This window comes from Apteryx rowi, unplaced genomic scaffold (genome assembly GCF_003343035.1).
Source record: "Apteryx rowi isolate R43461 unplaced genomic scaffold, aptRow1 scaffold_29, whole genome shotgun sequence".
In the NCBI taxonomy this organism is placed as follows: Eukaryota; Metazoa; Chordata; class Aves; order Apterygiformes; family Apterygidae; genus Apteryx; species Apteryx rowi.
In genome coordinates, this window is record NW_020449307.1 from 2097926 (window position 1) to 2113528 (window position 15603).

At 38.7% G+C, this 15603-nt stretch overlaps 1 protein-coding gene across 1 annotated transcript in view; it reads right to left on the bottom strand.

The window, feature by feature from the left end:
• PTPRN2 (protein tyrosine phosphatase, receptor type N2) overlaps positions 1-15603 on the bottom strand; it is a 506489-nt gene that overhangs the window by 24085 nt on the left and 466801 nt on the right. The window contains 2 exon segments of the mRNA XM_026069273.1: positions 5085-5251; positions 6415-6534. Coding sequence (XP_025925058.1) covers positions 5085-5251; positions 6415-6534 — 287 coding nt within the window.

Genomic DNA, 15603 nt, shown 5'->3' on the forward strand with positions numbered 1-15603 from the left:
GCTTTACTGCTTTGATTCAAGTGCAAAGGTCTTACAAACTTAACATCTACATACTATTGTCTTCTCCAGCTTCCCAGTTCAAGATTCGCAGCGGCAAGAGAATGTACCTGAAGTCAAACAGCTACAGAACAGATCTGCTGATACCTGACCTCAGTGAAGGAATAACTAGCACTGAAGCAAACCAAGATACTCAGTCTAGGATTCTGAATGCAGCCCACAAAATTGGTTTAAATCTATTTAAATTGCCTTACAAAACCCAAATCCCAAACCTTCTCTTCCGCTCTAGTGTTTCACATGTGAAGTACGTTACATGCCCAAAACCATAAAATATGCGCACACTTGTTAACAAGGCAAGCTGAATACAGGATAAAAGGGGAAAGCATTTCTTCAAGAAATCAAAACCTTTCACGTTTCTTAGTTAGATATTTGAATTTACTAGAGCTAGAAGGTCTCCTGCAAAACCGTTCCATCTCCAGGGGATGCCCAGATGCTCATACAGGCACTGGCTTGGCGCAAGTGTTGCAGAACATCCTGACTGTGGCACTGACCCAGTGGGCTCTTGAAATCCTGCAACTGTGGTATTACGTTATTATGAATTTTAAAGCATAACTAACCTACTGAATCATTTAGTTCTTGGCTGTTCATCCATTCAGTAACATCTGTGCTGTGAAAACATGCACATATCTTTAAATATTGCATACAGGATAGCCTGAAGAGACCTAAACTTCTCATCTGAAAGGGAGCCTGTGTGGATACCTAGAACTCAACTCAACAGGCTGCGGAGATGTTGGTGATGTCCCATGAATCCATGCGTTTATATTCTGCTTTTTATCATTTAAGATTCCCAGCAAACTTGATAACAATACTAAGTTCCTGTAATGACTCCCTTTAAATATTAGAATTCAGGATTTTTCACAATTCTTACTCTTTCACTCACATATGTAAATCATACTGTGAGAGACTTTCTGTATTTATATTCTTTCTATGTAAGTAATTAATGTGAGAGAACAACTTAGTTCATATGAAATTAGGTGGTAAGCCACTGAGAAGTACCTGATGTTGGAAACTGAATGGCCCATTTATATGCCCATAAATAAATATCCACGCAGGCACTACCAAGCAAAACTTACACCTTTTACAYAATTTTAAAGACTTGAGCTGCAGCAGGGCTCATGAATGAATCATTTAATTCTTGATGGTTATATCTGAGGATCAACTCTTTATGTACAATATGAAACCTGATAACTGCTTTTTCTATTGTGCAGTAAATTATATTTTAAATGTCTGAAACAACACCTGATACAACGAGTCTGCATTCTCCCACAGGCAGCTGGTCACCCTCTCTCCCCTGCTTCATGTGCTCTAGTAGTAGCTTCTGCATTTAAAGTATTACATAAAAGCTAATAACTCCAGAAGGGCATTTACCATTTCTTTTTCTGCTTGTGTGGTTCCTTTGTTCATGGCATGGCACCCCTAATATGACATTAGCATGTTGTGACTAGCCACCTACTAAAGCCCTAACATAGCTTCAAGAAAACATGTGAACTAAACCTATCAGTAAATCAGACGCAGCCAGAGACGCATGTTAGGGAAAGACACCTTATGTTTGTCAGTTTTATTGAAGGCGTTTCAAACATTTTCATCATCACACATTTCAGAAAACACATTAAAACAAAGGGTTGCAATCCAGCTGGTTCATAGCTTTGTCTATATATAGCTTAGGAAAATATTTAGAAGTGCAGCAACATCGCATTTCAGTCTTAGCTGTGGCTAATTAGAGTGAGCTGAAAATTCACCAGTAAGCAAAGTTCTGGAATGTTTAAGAGAATATATATAATATATATATAAATATATACATATACAGGAAGAATTAACTCAGAAAGAATGATTAGTAATACAAACCAACCCTTGGCTCATTGAGTGAAAAAGAAATCATCATGCAAACCATCAGCAAGCAAAGGTCAGAGGTCGTTAGAGGCTCAGAAAAGGGGCTTCCCACATTGTCCCTGCAGCAGAGTCACAGTTTCCAATGATCACTTTTGTGACTATGCAACTGGGCTCATATTACTAGCTGCAACATCACAAAAATGACACTGGCAACCGCTAATTAGCTGGCAAAATAAGAATTTGTCCGTTTTTAAAGTGAGCAGTGTTAGTAAATGCCATTGCACACAGCAAGAAGTGATAGCATAATAGATATATATTTTAAGCAAAGCCCTCACATGTGATGCTAATTATCTTTTAGCTTAGCAGTCCCTCTTTAAAGTGTAAATGTGCTCCCTCTGGGCTCAAGAAATATTTAATTACACATATCAGTGCATGACTAACAAGCTAGTCCAGAGCAATAATGATTGGTCTATTGTTCAAAATGAAGTTAGGACTCCAGAAGCAGTTAAAACTGACCAGTGGTTTCTGCAGTAGCCTCACCTCTCAGGGACTGTATTTGTATAGATTTTTTTAAATATGTAGAATAATCTCTTTTTGGCAATTTATACCTACATTATTAAGGTATGATAGATTATTCCTCAAGGTGTAATGCGTCTGCTAAATGCAAAATCATCTAAAACACTGTCTGCTACATAATAAGAGAAATGGAAGCTTTCAGTATTCGAAGAGACTTGCAAAATTTAATTTAATAAAAATTAGAAGGTCCGTATTTCCACTGACTCTGGGCAAGGTAATTTTGGGAATCCAATTTTTCTTGGTGATGAATTATAAAAAATAGAGGGTTGGTTATGTATATGCTTAATTTCATATATGTATGTGAATATATAAATATACACACATATCCATATATATATACAAACACACTGAATGCACATAAAAACATAGATATTAAAAGAAATGAGAGCAGCCCCTTCCTAGCACTACCTCACTATGAGTATGGTAGTACTCTGTGAAACATTTACTCTGGGGGCTTTATGACTCAGCTGTCGTAATTCAGCAGAGGTTGTACTTGAAATAGGAAGCTTTGGGTGCAAAACATTTATTCTATAAAGGAATTCCAAATACATTATTTCAGCAATAGTGCATTAGTTTTTTGTCATTAAAAAAACAGCAACATCAGATACCAAGAAAACTGAGATTCATAGACCAGCTCTTGTGCATGCCAAAATTCCTTTTCAGAAGGAATTTTACTACGCATTCAGTATTACGGGATCATAGTACAAAATCTGCACATAGCAAATGATTACAGTACCCTCAACTGGATTGTGAATACATATTAAATGAACACTCAGGATTCAATTAAGTCTTAACAGTTTCATTCCCATACTTGCCTCAGATAGGAAGAATGTCATCTGAACTATTTTTCTCACCTAGTTATAATTTTGCCTTTTGAAAACACTGCGCAACGCTTCTGCAGCATGGCCAGTTAATCCTTACAGAAGGTCACCCTAGCCTGTGTTTTCTCGGCGATGTGGTCTATGACTTAGTGCACACCCAATCCTGCAGTCCCTGCAGGGACCACAACTCTTACTGAAGCCAATGAGACGAGGTGCTCAGCATGTGAGGAGACCTGGCTGTACAGGCTCATTCTTACTCTAGTTACAGTCAAGAGCAAATTTCCTGCTAACTTCCAAAGGGCAAAATCGGATGCTGTGTTTGATCAGCGCTGCAGACCTTCATGGCTTAATGGAAGCAATTCTGAATTTCCACTACAGAAATCCACTATAGGCAGCTTCTGCAGTACCATAAGCAAAGGAAAAAAATCAACCTATAAAAATCACATTGAAGTCTGTATTTGAACCCAGAGAAGAAAGCCTTGAAAATTCAATTACAATTTCGACTCCATCCTTATGCCAGTGCTTCCTTCCTCCCCTATTGCTTTTGCGCTGAGACACATATCCTTATACTCTTACCTAGCCACAGTTCGTACAGATTCAGCAGCTGTACTCCATTACTTGACCTGCAATGTGTGAGATTTCCCTCTGCTTTGAAATCCTTGTAATATGCAAGAGAATACTGACAGATGAAGGATGGCATTTAGTCCTTAATTTTAAGGGCAAAATTTTGCCAACAGACATGTGCATAAGCAGCTCCAGTTGGATGTAAGCCAGCCCGGCCCCTCAGGTGCCTATGCGCCACTCCTACCGGCAGCAGTCAGAGCTACGAGTAGTTATTGAAAACCAGGTTTGGACCTTTTGAGCACTGAGCCCCTCATAATCACTTCAGGGGTTTGCAGGCAATATTGCAGCATGGGGAGGAAAACGCGCGATCCCACAGGCCGCTGGCGGATTCTGACCCAACTCCCCAGACCTTGCCGAGATACTTTTCATTAGGCATAAGCGCAGCGCTGTGGATTAGCTGATACATGTTAACACCTACACGCGCTGCACTGGGCACGGTCTGCAATCAAATGAAGATTATTTCACGCCAATATTTATCAGGCGTGGCTTTAATTTTCAAATTAAAATTTAGATAGACACAGCAAACATTAGAAGGCGGCAGGGACTTCCCCCCCCTTTTTTTTTTTGCCTCTGTGTATTTATATTTTAAAGCCCYGTTCCCTTTCTTTAAGATTCCAGAGGGTGTACTTTGTCGACATTTTCATGTGCTTCCTCACATTTGCGCCTTCCTTCACCCACCGAAAGTCTAGAGTCCTGACTGTTTGATCCTCGCGAGCAAATGCTCCCACTGGAAAGCCATCGCTGCCATATGACTCAATTGCGATTAGGTTTTTCTTTAGCGTGCTCATGCTACACAATTTATTTGTGAGATTCCTGCAACAAGGATGGTTGAGGAGCCACCCAAAAGGCCTTGGAGTTGCAGATCAGGTAAATATTTGCTGAACAGAGAAATACAGAAGCACAGAAAAACCATAAAAAGGGAAGAAATGCATCGATCTCTAGATGGGAAATGAGTATGTCTTAAAACCAGGCAAAAGGTTTTTGTGACACAACACTAAAAATCAGCCTATATACTGCAGATTGCTTGCCAGTTTTCTGTTCCTAGCTCATAGTGGCAGCACAGGCTGAGGGACACCCTTTCAAAACAAAAATAATTAAAGGACAGTWAGAAGTGCAGCTACTTCGGTTCCTCAGATTGCCATTATCTGAAATAAACTGTTATACTTTGTGTTTTACCTGCGAAAATCCAGAAGCGATCTGGTGGAAGCAGGAACTTTCTGGTCATTCCAGCTAAGGAAATGGAACTGCGTCACTGTCCGTGTCTCGTTGGTCTGCAGGTTTTTCAGGTAGAAGCTCCTCACGAGGAAGTCCTCGCACCAGATGTGCTCGGAGACAAGGTTCACCTGCAGCAACAGGAAGCAGCAAACGCAAGTCAGGCATTTCAGTTGCAAGTGGTATCTTCAAAACCAAATGGATGTCTAGAAGGAAGGAATCGCACCAAAGCTTTATTTTTATTAGCAAATGGGCCACTGCTATAGAAATAATTTGTTATTTAGCAATCACTGTAGTTGTTTGCAAGAAGGGTTTAGTTGCCATTGCTATTTGATTGAAAAACATTAAAAATTTTTTGACAGTTCTACTGCAAACTGAAAAATCACTAAATTGAAATTTTGTATTATATAAATATAGATATAAAAGAGACAATGCCTGAGAATATGTTAAGCTGCCAGTCACCTTCTGTTTGGAAATGCCCACAAGGCATTGCTCAGGACAGTCTGAGTGGTCTTAAAAATCTCCTAATTCAATTCGCATAAGAAGTTAAAGTTAATTTCTTCTGCTATGTAGAAAACTAAGCATAAAATATGCAGCTCATTTGCATAGTTAATCTTTTAAGAAAAAGGAAGTATTTTCATCTGTTTGTTTAAATAACTGTAATTCTTCACATTTAGTTTTTCTTCATATTGGGCCATTGTGGTATTTTTTTTCCTCATCTACTCAGCTGGACAACTGGAAAAATATGACAGCCATTGTCAATGTTACACTTCAACAAAACTGCGTGATTTGATATTTTGGGCTAGATTTGCAAAGCAGGAAATACATATATATATATATATATATATATTTGTTGCAACTGAGGCACAAGGTAAAAATCAATAGCACTAATTGCTAAAGCTACATATAGGCCTTTGAATAAACATATACATACAGCTTTCCTAACGCAAAATTCACTAGTCATAAACATACTATTTTCCTATAAAGTATAAATACAAGCTTTCATATTTTAATCACTAGCACAACCATTTTAAAGACAAAGTTATTGTCTCTCCTTTTTTCACTGTAGCACCTGGCTCATTATTTACTAGATGCTATCCAATGCAAACTATCTTGCTATTAAAATTACACCACATTTCTTGCAAATCTAACACGACTCGAAGGTACACTGAGAGTATTTAAGAGACCTCAGCTCACTTTACAGGTTAGATTGGATTAAACAATATTTTGCCCTGTATGAAATCAGTCCATGCACTTACTGTCACACTGACAAGCAGAGATTTTGTTTAAGTACCTCGTAGATGTGGTAGAGATTTGACCCTTCATCTGGCCAATAGTGGTAGCACTGTTTGATGCCATTTTCAGTAAGGGGTGTCAGCATGACAATAACGACACAGCCGTTCTCCCAGACCATCTGCAGACAAAGAAAGACACCGTGGCCACATTGTGACTGCCTAATTACTGCGTGACATGTATAATTACTGCACTCAGACACACAATCAAAATTTATTCCATTCACAGGAAATTTATTTCATTTTCATTAGACACTTTTACTCTGCAGCTGCTTTCAAATCCCTGAATAAACTGGCACCATATTTTGCATGCTTCCATGAAATATTAAAGAATTTCCAACGAATTCAATCCATGTCTTTTACAGATCTCTCCTCACTCCCAGCAGTGTGTTCAGCTGCTTTTCTTTCAAACTTCCAGATCCACAAAGGAAACGCTGAACAATGTTTTCAAAAGACACAACTACTTGGTGTTTGATATTTAATACTAAAGCAGCATGGACGCATGTAGTTAACGATATAGTGACCCATGAAACAATATATTGACCCACTAAAGCAGCATGGACTGGACACTGTTTGTATCCTCAGCCGCCTTCTTGTTGCAGTTTGTCACGCAGCAAAAGCTGCTCAACCACTGAAACCACCGAACTACCTGAAACACAGTAAAGGTGGCAACAGTGAGAAGGAAAAGGCAGAACAAAACCACAACTGAAACCATTCTTCCAGAAACATTTCTGATAGAGAAATCTTCATTTTTTGGAATTTTTGGAAAGGTTTTTTGCAAATGTGTATTACTTCTTTCTCTCCTTCTTCCTTCTTCTTTTTCTTCTTTTGTTTTTCTTTCTTTTCTTTTCCTTCATTCCTTCCTTGCTTCCTTTCTCTCTCTCTTTTCTTCCTGCTTTCTTTTCTTCTCTTTTCTTTTTTGTTCTTTTCTTTTTTCTCTTCTTTTTTCCTCCTTTCCTTTCCTTTCCTTTCCTTTCCTTTCCTTTCCTTTCCTTTCCTTTCCTTTCCTTTCTTTTTCCTTTCCTTTCCTTTTTTTCTTCCTTCCTTTTCTTTCTTCCTTTCTTCCCTTTCTTTCCTTTCTTTCCTCTCTTTTTCTTGTTCTCTCTTTCTCTCCTTTTTTTTTGCTGGAGGAAGAAGGAAACAGTGCAGCCCACCCTGCAGACTGCGCACTCTCAGAGCACAGGTACAGCAGGAACAGAGGAAAACCGCGGATCTTTGCTAACAGCTGATCTGTTAATAATTCAGCCCCGCTGCCGAGTGGGCGCAGGAAGCCAGGGCTCCCCCTCAGCCCCAGGATTCAGGGACGTTTCCCCCCAACAGCAGAGCATGCAGAGGCGCTCTGGCAAATCTGTGTTCCAAACGCAGCTCACGGCTGAACAAAAAGCCTCCTAGGAATTAATACCACGCCGCATAATCACTAAAAACTGTTATTATTATGCTGTACATTGATGTTATATTTGCATACAACTTTCATTGTCTTTTTGCTAGCCTATAAAATTACTGAATGAAGAGTAAACTGCTCTTTTTGTGGAGGGTTATGTTTATTTCACAGAAATATTTATAAGCAACTGTATTGACATGTAAATTCTGTAAACAAAAAAGGCCTTTGTCTAAACTGTGCAAAGATGAGATGATACATTCAATACAAGGATTACTTTTTTCAATTACATATCAAATCAAAAGGTTCTCCATTCATGGATAATGATGTTGTCTTCTCTTTTAAGAACAGCTTGCATATATAGAAACAAACAATATTTTTCTTCTTTTTCATTATGCAATATAATTAAAACAACTTTTAAAACCGGCTTAGAATTCTTTATAGAAATGAATCTAGGGTTTGCACAGAGTAGGGCTATTTATAATTTGGGACAGAATCGGGGAGAAACAAATTACAGTTGAATGTAAGGAATAAAAATAATCTTTCTTATCTTTTTTTTTGTTCCTTAAAAAGATTTTTTAATCAAAACCTCTGTAATCCACCCATCCTCTTGTCAAAAGCTCTCAGTGCCACAAAAACAGCAAAAATGCTTTTAATTGATATATAATTCACTTTATATACAGATGCAGATTTATAGTTTATCCCTTTCTTTTGCATTTGTATTTGTTTTAGGCCACAGCTGGAAACCTTCTCTGTATGCAAAGAAGATGATACGGATTTCATTCATTCTAACATAGTTTCACTTTTTTTTTTTAAAGTCTGCAATCAGACAAAGATAAGAATTCAAAACATGTATCTTACTTTAAAACTAGCCCACTAAATCAGTACTTTCATCACATAATGATTTAATGTGCCTCTAGAAGGTATAGAAGCTCATTGAAGCCATTACGAAAATGAGGAGAAACACAGTTTTTATGAGTGTAATAAAAATACAATGATCTAGACCATAAACTAATCATCTAGCACTCTGCTTGTGCCACCCAAGTGTAACATTATAAAAGCCCACTCGTTTAGAGAGGAATCCTTACAGTTTGGCAACCCTGTTCATTGGTTCAAAGATCCAGCATTTCATTACAGAGGGGCTGTCTGCCTCTCTGAAGATTTCATTAAGCATAAATCCAAATGAAAGTTAATTTAAACAAACAATTTCAAAGTTACTCTGGGGTATAATATTTCTTTTAGGTCATTGTGTGAAAATGTAGAAGTCAAATCTACTAAATCAAGAAGGCAATACAGCCTAGTGCCGTCAGCCCTGCTACCAGCAACCGTAACTGCCTCTCCTGCGCTTACCATTTATACGGGATGTTCACTAAGACTCACAGACTGTGACTTGAGGACTACAGTATTTTCTTTGTTTCCTTAGTAACTTAAATATTAGACCACCAGGCTGTTACCTGGATTTCTTTACAAATAAAGGATAGGAGGGGTGAGTCAAAGGCAGTCCACGAAGTTTATACTGTGGCCTGTTGATCACCCCAGCTTTAATGTGGTGACGTGTTTTTCAGCAACTACAGCTGGCAGCATGTGACACCTCCCTGTGTTCAGGGAGGCCAGATGGGGCCACATGCTAGAAAGAGGCTCCGAGGACTGTGTCTCCGTACGGAAGGAGCAGGCAGCACACACTTGGTCTGCACAACGCTGGGATAGCCTTCGGGGAAGTGCCTCTGGTTACCAAAGAGGTATTTCAACTGGACGCAGAAAACAGAGAAGGAGATTCAGTTGCAAACTTACATTAATTCACATAATTCTGAACTTTGTATACTTGCACAATAGCGAGTAAACCCAAACATGGGATACAAGGATAAAGAGAACGCAACGTCCCCAGGGCAGAGGCTTTTCTTTCTAGGTATTTGCACAGAGCCCGGCAAAAGGAAGCCTTAGACTCTGAATGTAACTACCACTGTACAAGCAAAAATATAAAACCAAACTTAGATCACTTAATCACAGGCAGTTTCATGTTTGCACTTTGTGGTAACACGTTCGGGACAGTAAGAAACATTGAACAGAGTATTCTGAATGAAGTATGTCCAACTGAAGCGACAAAGTCAGAGTTACGTATCAGAGCTCGCTACAGCGTTCTGCAGTGCAGCCCCTGCTGCAAAGGGAAGGCTGTATCATTCTGCGGGACATTTCCACCTTCAACTTATATGCCTAGAGAACAACATGTTCATGATCTTTAAYGAGCTTCTGCTGCATGCATCATTCTCAGAACATTTCTTAGGCATGAATAACACCACCATTTTCATTTATTACAAATTAAAGGCTGAATCCTCCAACCCACAGATGATATTTTGTGTATCTGACACCCACAGGACTCCCTGCCTATGATATTCACCACGTGCAGAGACCTTGCACTGTGGCTATCTAGCACGCCAGTCCCATAAAAAGGACTTCTGCATAGGAGTGAGTTATATTTGGTATGAATTACTTGCAGGGGAGTACAGAATTGGTTTTTCAAGGAAGTAGGAAAATAAAGCCATAAATAGGAGAAAGAGTGCTACAGCACTGCTAGAAATCCAACAAAACCTCCGTTTTGGAAAGCTTAGAAATATATTTTGAAACTTCCCTGTTTACTAGCTTGTAAATAACATGTTTAATATGAATCACCTTATTTTTTCAGATATTTGACCAATTTAAAACTTCTTTCTACAATGACTGTTCCACCCCAAAACCCTTTATTAGTCATTTTCTTCTTTATTTTAGTGATGGGGAAATGACAACGTATGTGCTCCAACCAGACAGTCTTCTTTTGACAAGAACTGGTGGTGAAGTTTCTAAAACGTGATGGCTTAAAGGAAGCAAATACTTAGGATAATGAGTTAAATCCAAGCTGTTCACTAAAAATAACAGGCTAATCATACAAGCTGCATTCTGAAAGAGATGTCTAGTAAAATGAAGAATCCACCTTTTCCGTCTGTTAGGCTTCCCAAATAGTTGCTAAAATTTGGAAATGCAGACAAAGAAATAAACAACAAATCATTTCTAGTGATAATCAAAAGTCAACATGAATAAACACAATCCCTAAAACAACAAAAACCTTTGCAGGATCAGATAATATTCATCTTATTACACATCATGAAGGTAATTCATTCAACTGTGATTTCTTTCAAGTTCATCAGAAGTAGGAAACTGTGAGAAAATGGTATTTTCTCAAATATTTTAAAATCAAAACCTAGTGTTTTAATGAGTTAAAAAAAAAAACTGGGGGAGCTTTAATTGAAACAAATATCTACTTTGGGGGATTTGGCTTTTTGTTTTTCAACTAGAACTTCACAACGTATGCCATGCAAAAAGCAATCTTTTTGCTAAACATTTTGGTTGAAAATGGCTTATCATTTAGATATGGGTCCAATGGGTCAAATCTGGCAATGTGAGAGTTGCCATTTACAGTCGCGGCTGTGCCTGACAACTAACCAAATCCATACTTTGAGAAATTAAACTACTGACTGATCAAGAATCTATGCTTAATTAAAAAGATTATCTGACTCTCACAGTTGCAAAGATAATTTTTAAAACATGAAGTGAATGTAAATCCCTCTGTAGGAGATGTGAAGATGTTACTCCAAGTTTATGTTCAAGCTAAATTCAGAAGCTACACCTCTGAGCTTTTCCCACAGTGCCCAGCGATGGTTTCAGGGAAGACTGTACCTACGTGGTAGTCAGGTTGGCTCCATGTGTCCCTGCTGTTGCACTTGTTGAGAAGCCAATGAGACAGGCAAACTGAGGATGACTATGTGTTGCAGTAATGTCTGCTGTCTCAGAGAGACGTGAACTGCTCTTATTCTTCTCAGTAAATTGATAAATCAAGCCTTACTATTAAATAATTTAAATACGAATGCTATTTAGTATTTCATTGCTGACAAAAACACATCAAAGAGGGACAGCCCCACCACAAATGCCAGCAGTTAGCTTTTCACTTTAGCATTGGGAAGGTGGAGCCTGATCAACGGACAGAACATTAAAAAGGACCACTCTTACGTACCTCTGCCGATCTGAGCATGGTAACCTTGCACTCCTTTACAGAATGACTGTAGAATTCCTAACGCTACATTTATTTCACATGACTTGACAGGCTACCAGAGCTCTAGGGGCTGCAGTTCTGTGCCCATCTCTCCCTTGCCGATTTTCTTTTATTAAATTAAAATATGCATATTTTACACATTGAACTGCTCTGCCTCTCTTTTGATGTGCTTCTCTTTCTGAAGGTGAAAACTGATTAGACATGCAGGAAGCCCTATTCCAGGCAAAGAACATAAAACTTGTGATTCAAGACCCCTTGAAAGCATTGTCTTCTGCACAGAAGAACAAAATGAAGAAAAAGTAATTTTGTCTGTAAAGCAATTTTAGCACTCACAAAACATGCTGAACTGGGAGCACCTGGGACAGAAATCAGCAATTAGAGCAGTTGGCCTTACTCAACCCATGGGCTTGGAACGCCCAGCTTGCAGGGAGACTTGTTCAGTTACAGGGACATAGTCTCCTGCTCACCGGGATTTGCCCTTGGAGACCACTGATCACTAATTCTTTTTACATGGGAAACAATGAACTGACATTTGGATTTCTTTTGCTAAATTCCAAAACTGGAAGAGAAAAGCAAGCGTTGCCAGACATGCAAAGATTTATAATGTCCTCAAGACTACAATTCAAGATTTGGGTTCTTAATATGTTGATGTGACCTGGGAGGAAAACAATAGTTAATTTTTGAACGGACTTTGATAATACACTGATGAATCTGGATAGAGAAAAATTATTCTAAAATAGCTTTAGATTAAGAAATGCAGGGTTGGGGGATAATGAAAAGCAAATGGTAACCTAACTCCACGGCTCAGACAACAGACTCTTTGTGCACTTTACATTTAATTGTCATGGGATAAAAATAAAAAAATAATCAAAAGAGTAAATATGAGGCCTCCCCACTTCCTATTCAGAATTGTTTAAAATCTGCTCCAGAGAGCTTTCTTTTTGCTTTTGGGGGAATAGATGCCCAGCTTCACCAAGAAGGCTGAAGAGTATTCTTAGCTTCAAGAGCATCTCATATGTTGGTGATTAGTTGAAGAAGGCTGGGGTAATTAAAAACACGGGTTTAATTCAAAACATGTAGGATGAAGCTCTTTCTCACATACTGGAGGAGCATCCTAACCACAAAGGCATGATTCCTGTTACTTGAAGCCTGCCTGCCGTGTCCTGTGCTGGACTCAGTGCTGTTCATGTGTGATAACTCTGCACCAATCATCCCTGCCAGACTGGACCCCACCAGGGATTAAGGTAGCTGAGGAACTATCTAGCCTGAGCCACAGATCTATTCTGATAAAGGCCAGAGAATTTTTTGGTCTGAATCACAGGTGTTGGCTGGATTTAATCTCATGGATTACTGCTGTAGGAGTTTTGAACCTTACTGAACCTCTGCAAAACAGGGAAAATTATATTTCCCTATTCCACCTCTAAAAGTTATAGGATGTTCATATATTTTATTAATTACATTGGTCATGGAGAGAGGAAATCATAGAAAGATAAAAAATTCTTACATAAATATATATCATATATGATTTAGTTTCCTAAGGCAACTAAGAGGAGTAGCTTCAGCCACTTGGCAGTAACTGCCTCACCTTTCCTTCTCTTTCATCTAATATGGTAAAATAAAAGAAGGGTGAGAGTGTACTTCCCTCCAAAAAGTGGAAGGGTAAAGAAGGGCAAAGGTAGGTGGATTTAGGAAAGCACAACATTATGTGGGGTATTAATGCTTCTAAAAGGAGAATCAGACAGAATTTTCCCAAGGGAAAAGATTATTGTCTCTCAAAGAAATCTCCATTTGGAATCGAAGAACCTTAGGAGCATGCAGTTTCTAAAATAAGCATAATTAGTAACATTTTTTCAGTGCAACAACAGTTGGTTCTAAATATCCTACCTCTTAAGAGTAGCTTCTTGCATCACTGGTCTTAAAATACTTTGCAAGTTAAGGCATGTACTTCATGYCAGATATTTCATAGAATTATAACCCAGCACATATGGAAAATAATAAAATTTTATGCCTCCAGAATTATTCACAACATGGAACTCCTGCTGCGATAACTTGTTATAGATCAGAAATGTTCGACATCCTCTTTCTTTTGAGTTATGTTCAAAGACATGTTGAATTTTAATAGTGTTATGTGAAAGAGCTGAGTGAAATCTCACTGAAGCTCCTGGACAAAATCATCACTCTTCGTTCAAGATAAATGTAAAAACAAGTAAACTCTTTTATGGAACCTGATAACTGAAATTGCAAAAGTTATCACAAAAGCAAAAGAGACGTGAAGCACACGGAACCACGAGTTTCTCTAGAACCTGATATGCTTAGTGCAGAGAGAGGCATTACGAAGGTAGGATGATTAATCAAGATAAAACATGTAAAAACATGTACAAGGAATAAAGAAGCCATGAACACATTTTGACAAATTTTAGTATTGCAGTCCTGGAAGAACAAAAGCTGAGAGAGAGGTTGGGGATAAAATACTGGGTGAATGAGGTTTGGAAAAGAGAAGCCATTGCCTGTTACTTGATTCTGACTCTGCTCAAGGAAACACAACTCTGTGCTTTCTTTGTAAATAAAATGGAAGTATATCAAAGCAAAACCCTGTCCTGATGATGAATTCTCTTTCCAGCTGAGAAGAAAACAACCCACAGACCTGGCAAATTGTTTAACCACTCAGGTAAAAATGGATTACTACCACATGAGAAGAGACATCCAGTTTTCCAGCAAGGAAATTGTGAGGTGGAATTCCCACTGAACCACAATAGAATCAATGAAGGAAGTATCTCTCAGCAACAGTAATTGGTAAAGAGAGATGAAAACAAGAACAGATGAAATTAAAAGAAGACCTAAATCAGCTGGAGGCTTTTCAAAATTAATTAAAGTAGTGGCTGGAAAATTTCCAGAGCAGTCTAAGAGATGACATGCAGGCAGAGATGAAATCTCTGTTTGAGCCACAAATGTAGAGTATCCAGACAGATTAGGAAGCCTTGTAGAAAAACAGATCAATGAGGTGACTGACAACACAACTGCTGCAGGCCAGAAAGTTTTCAAAGAAACAGGTAAGACAGGAAAGTTGGAACTAACTCGGACCTTGCTGGCTGAGAGGAGCAATGGCAAGGATATAAGGAGTTCGAGAAGTAAATTGGAAGGACAGACAACTGCGGAAGTCTGATGCCTGGAAGTGGGCTTACACTACTAGACATGCAGAAATGCATGCCAAAATCTGCTGGCTGGCTTCAGTGACCCAAGTTGGAAGATACTGAAGAAAAATACCTGCCCTTCTTCCTCACCTTACCGAAGGACATAACCTTCCAAAAAGGAACTGATCATTAGTGAGAAGATTGAAGCTGATCCCCCTGCAGTCCCATAATGGCACTATGCAGGGATCTGCTCCTCAGGAGCAGAGAGCCTGGTAAAGGCTGCTCTCTGTCAGACGTCCATGACGGCAAAGAAAATTCTAAACTGGCTAAAGATCTTTTAAAATGACTAGAAGTGATGAACTCTGTAAAACAGGAAAAACTGACAACAATGAAAATTTTAAGTGTTACTAGCGTGAAAAGAAATGAAAATCCCTAAGCAAGATAAGCATGGACAAAGCATCATCAATGTTTTATGAAAAAGCTTTGTCCAATCTGGGACAGAGAAGACACTAAGCTGATCACGATGTTTGTTCAGGTCTGAGCAACTTGACAACTGCAAATGGGAGCTTGACTGCTAAATATCACTTGCACAAAAATACTG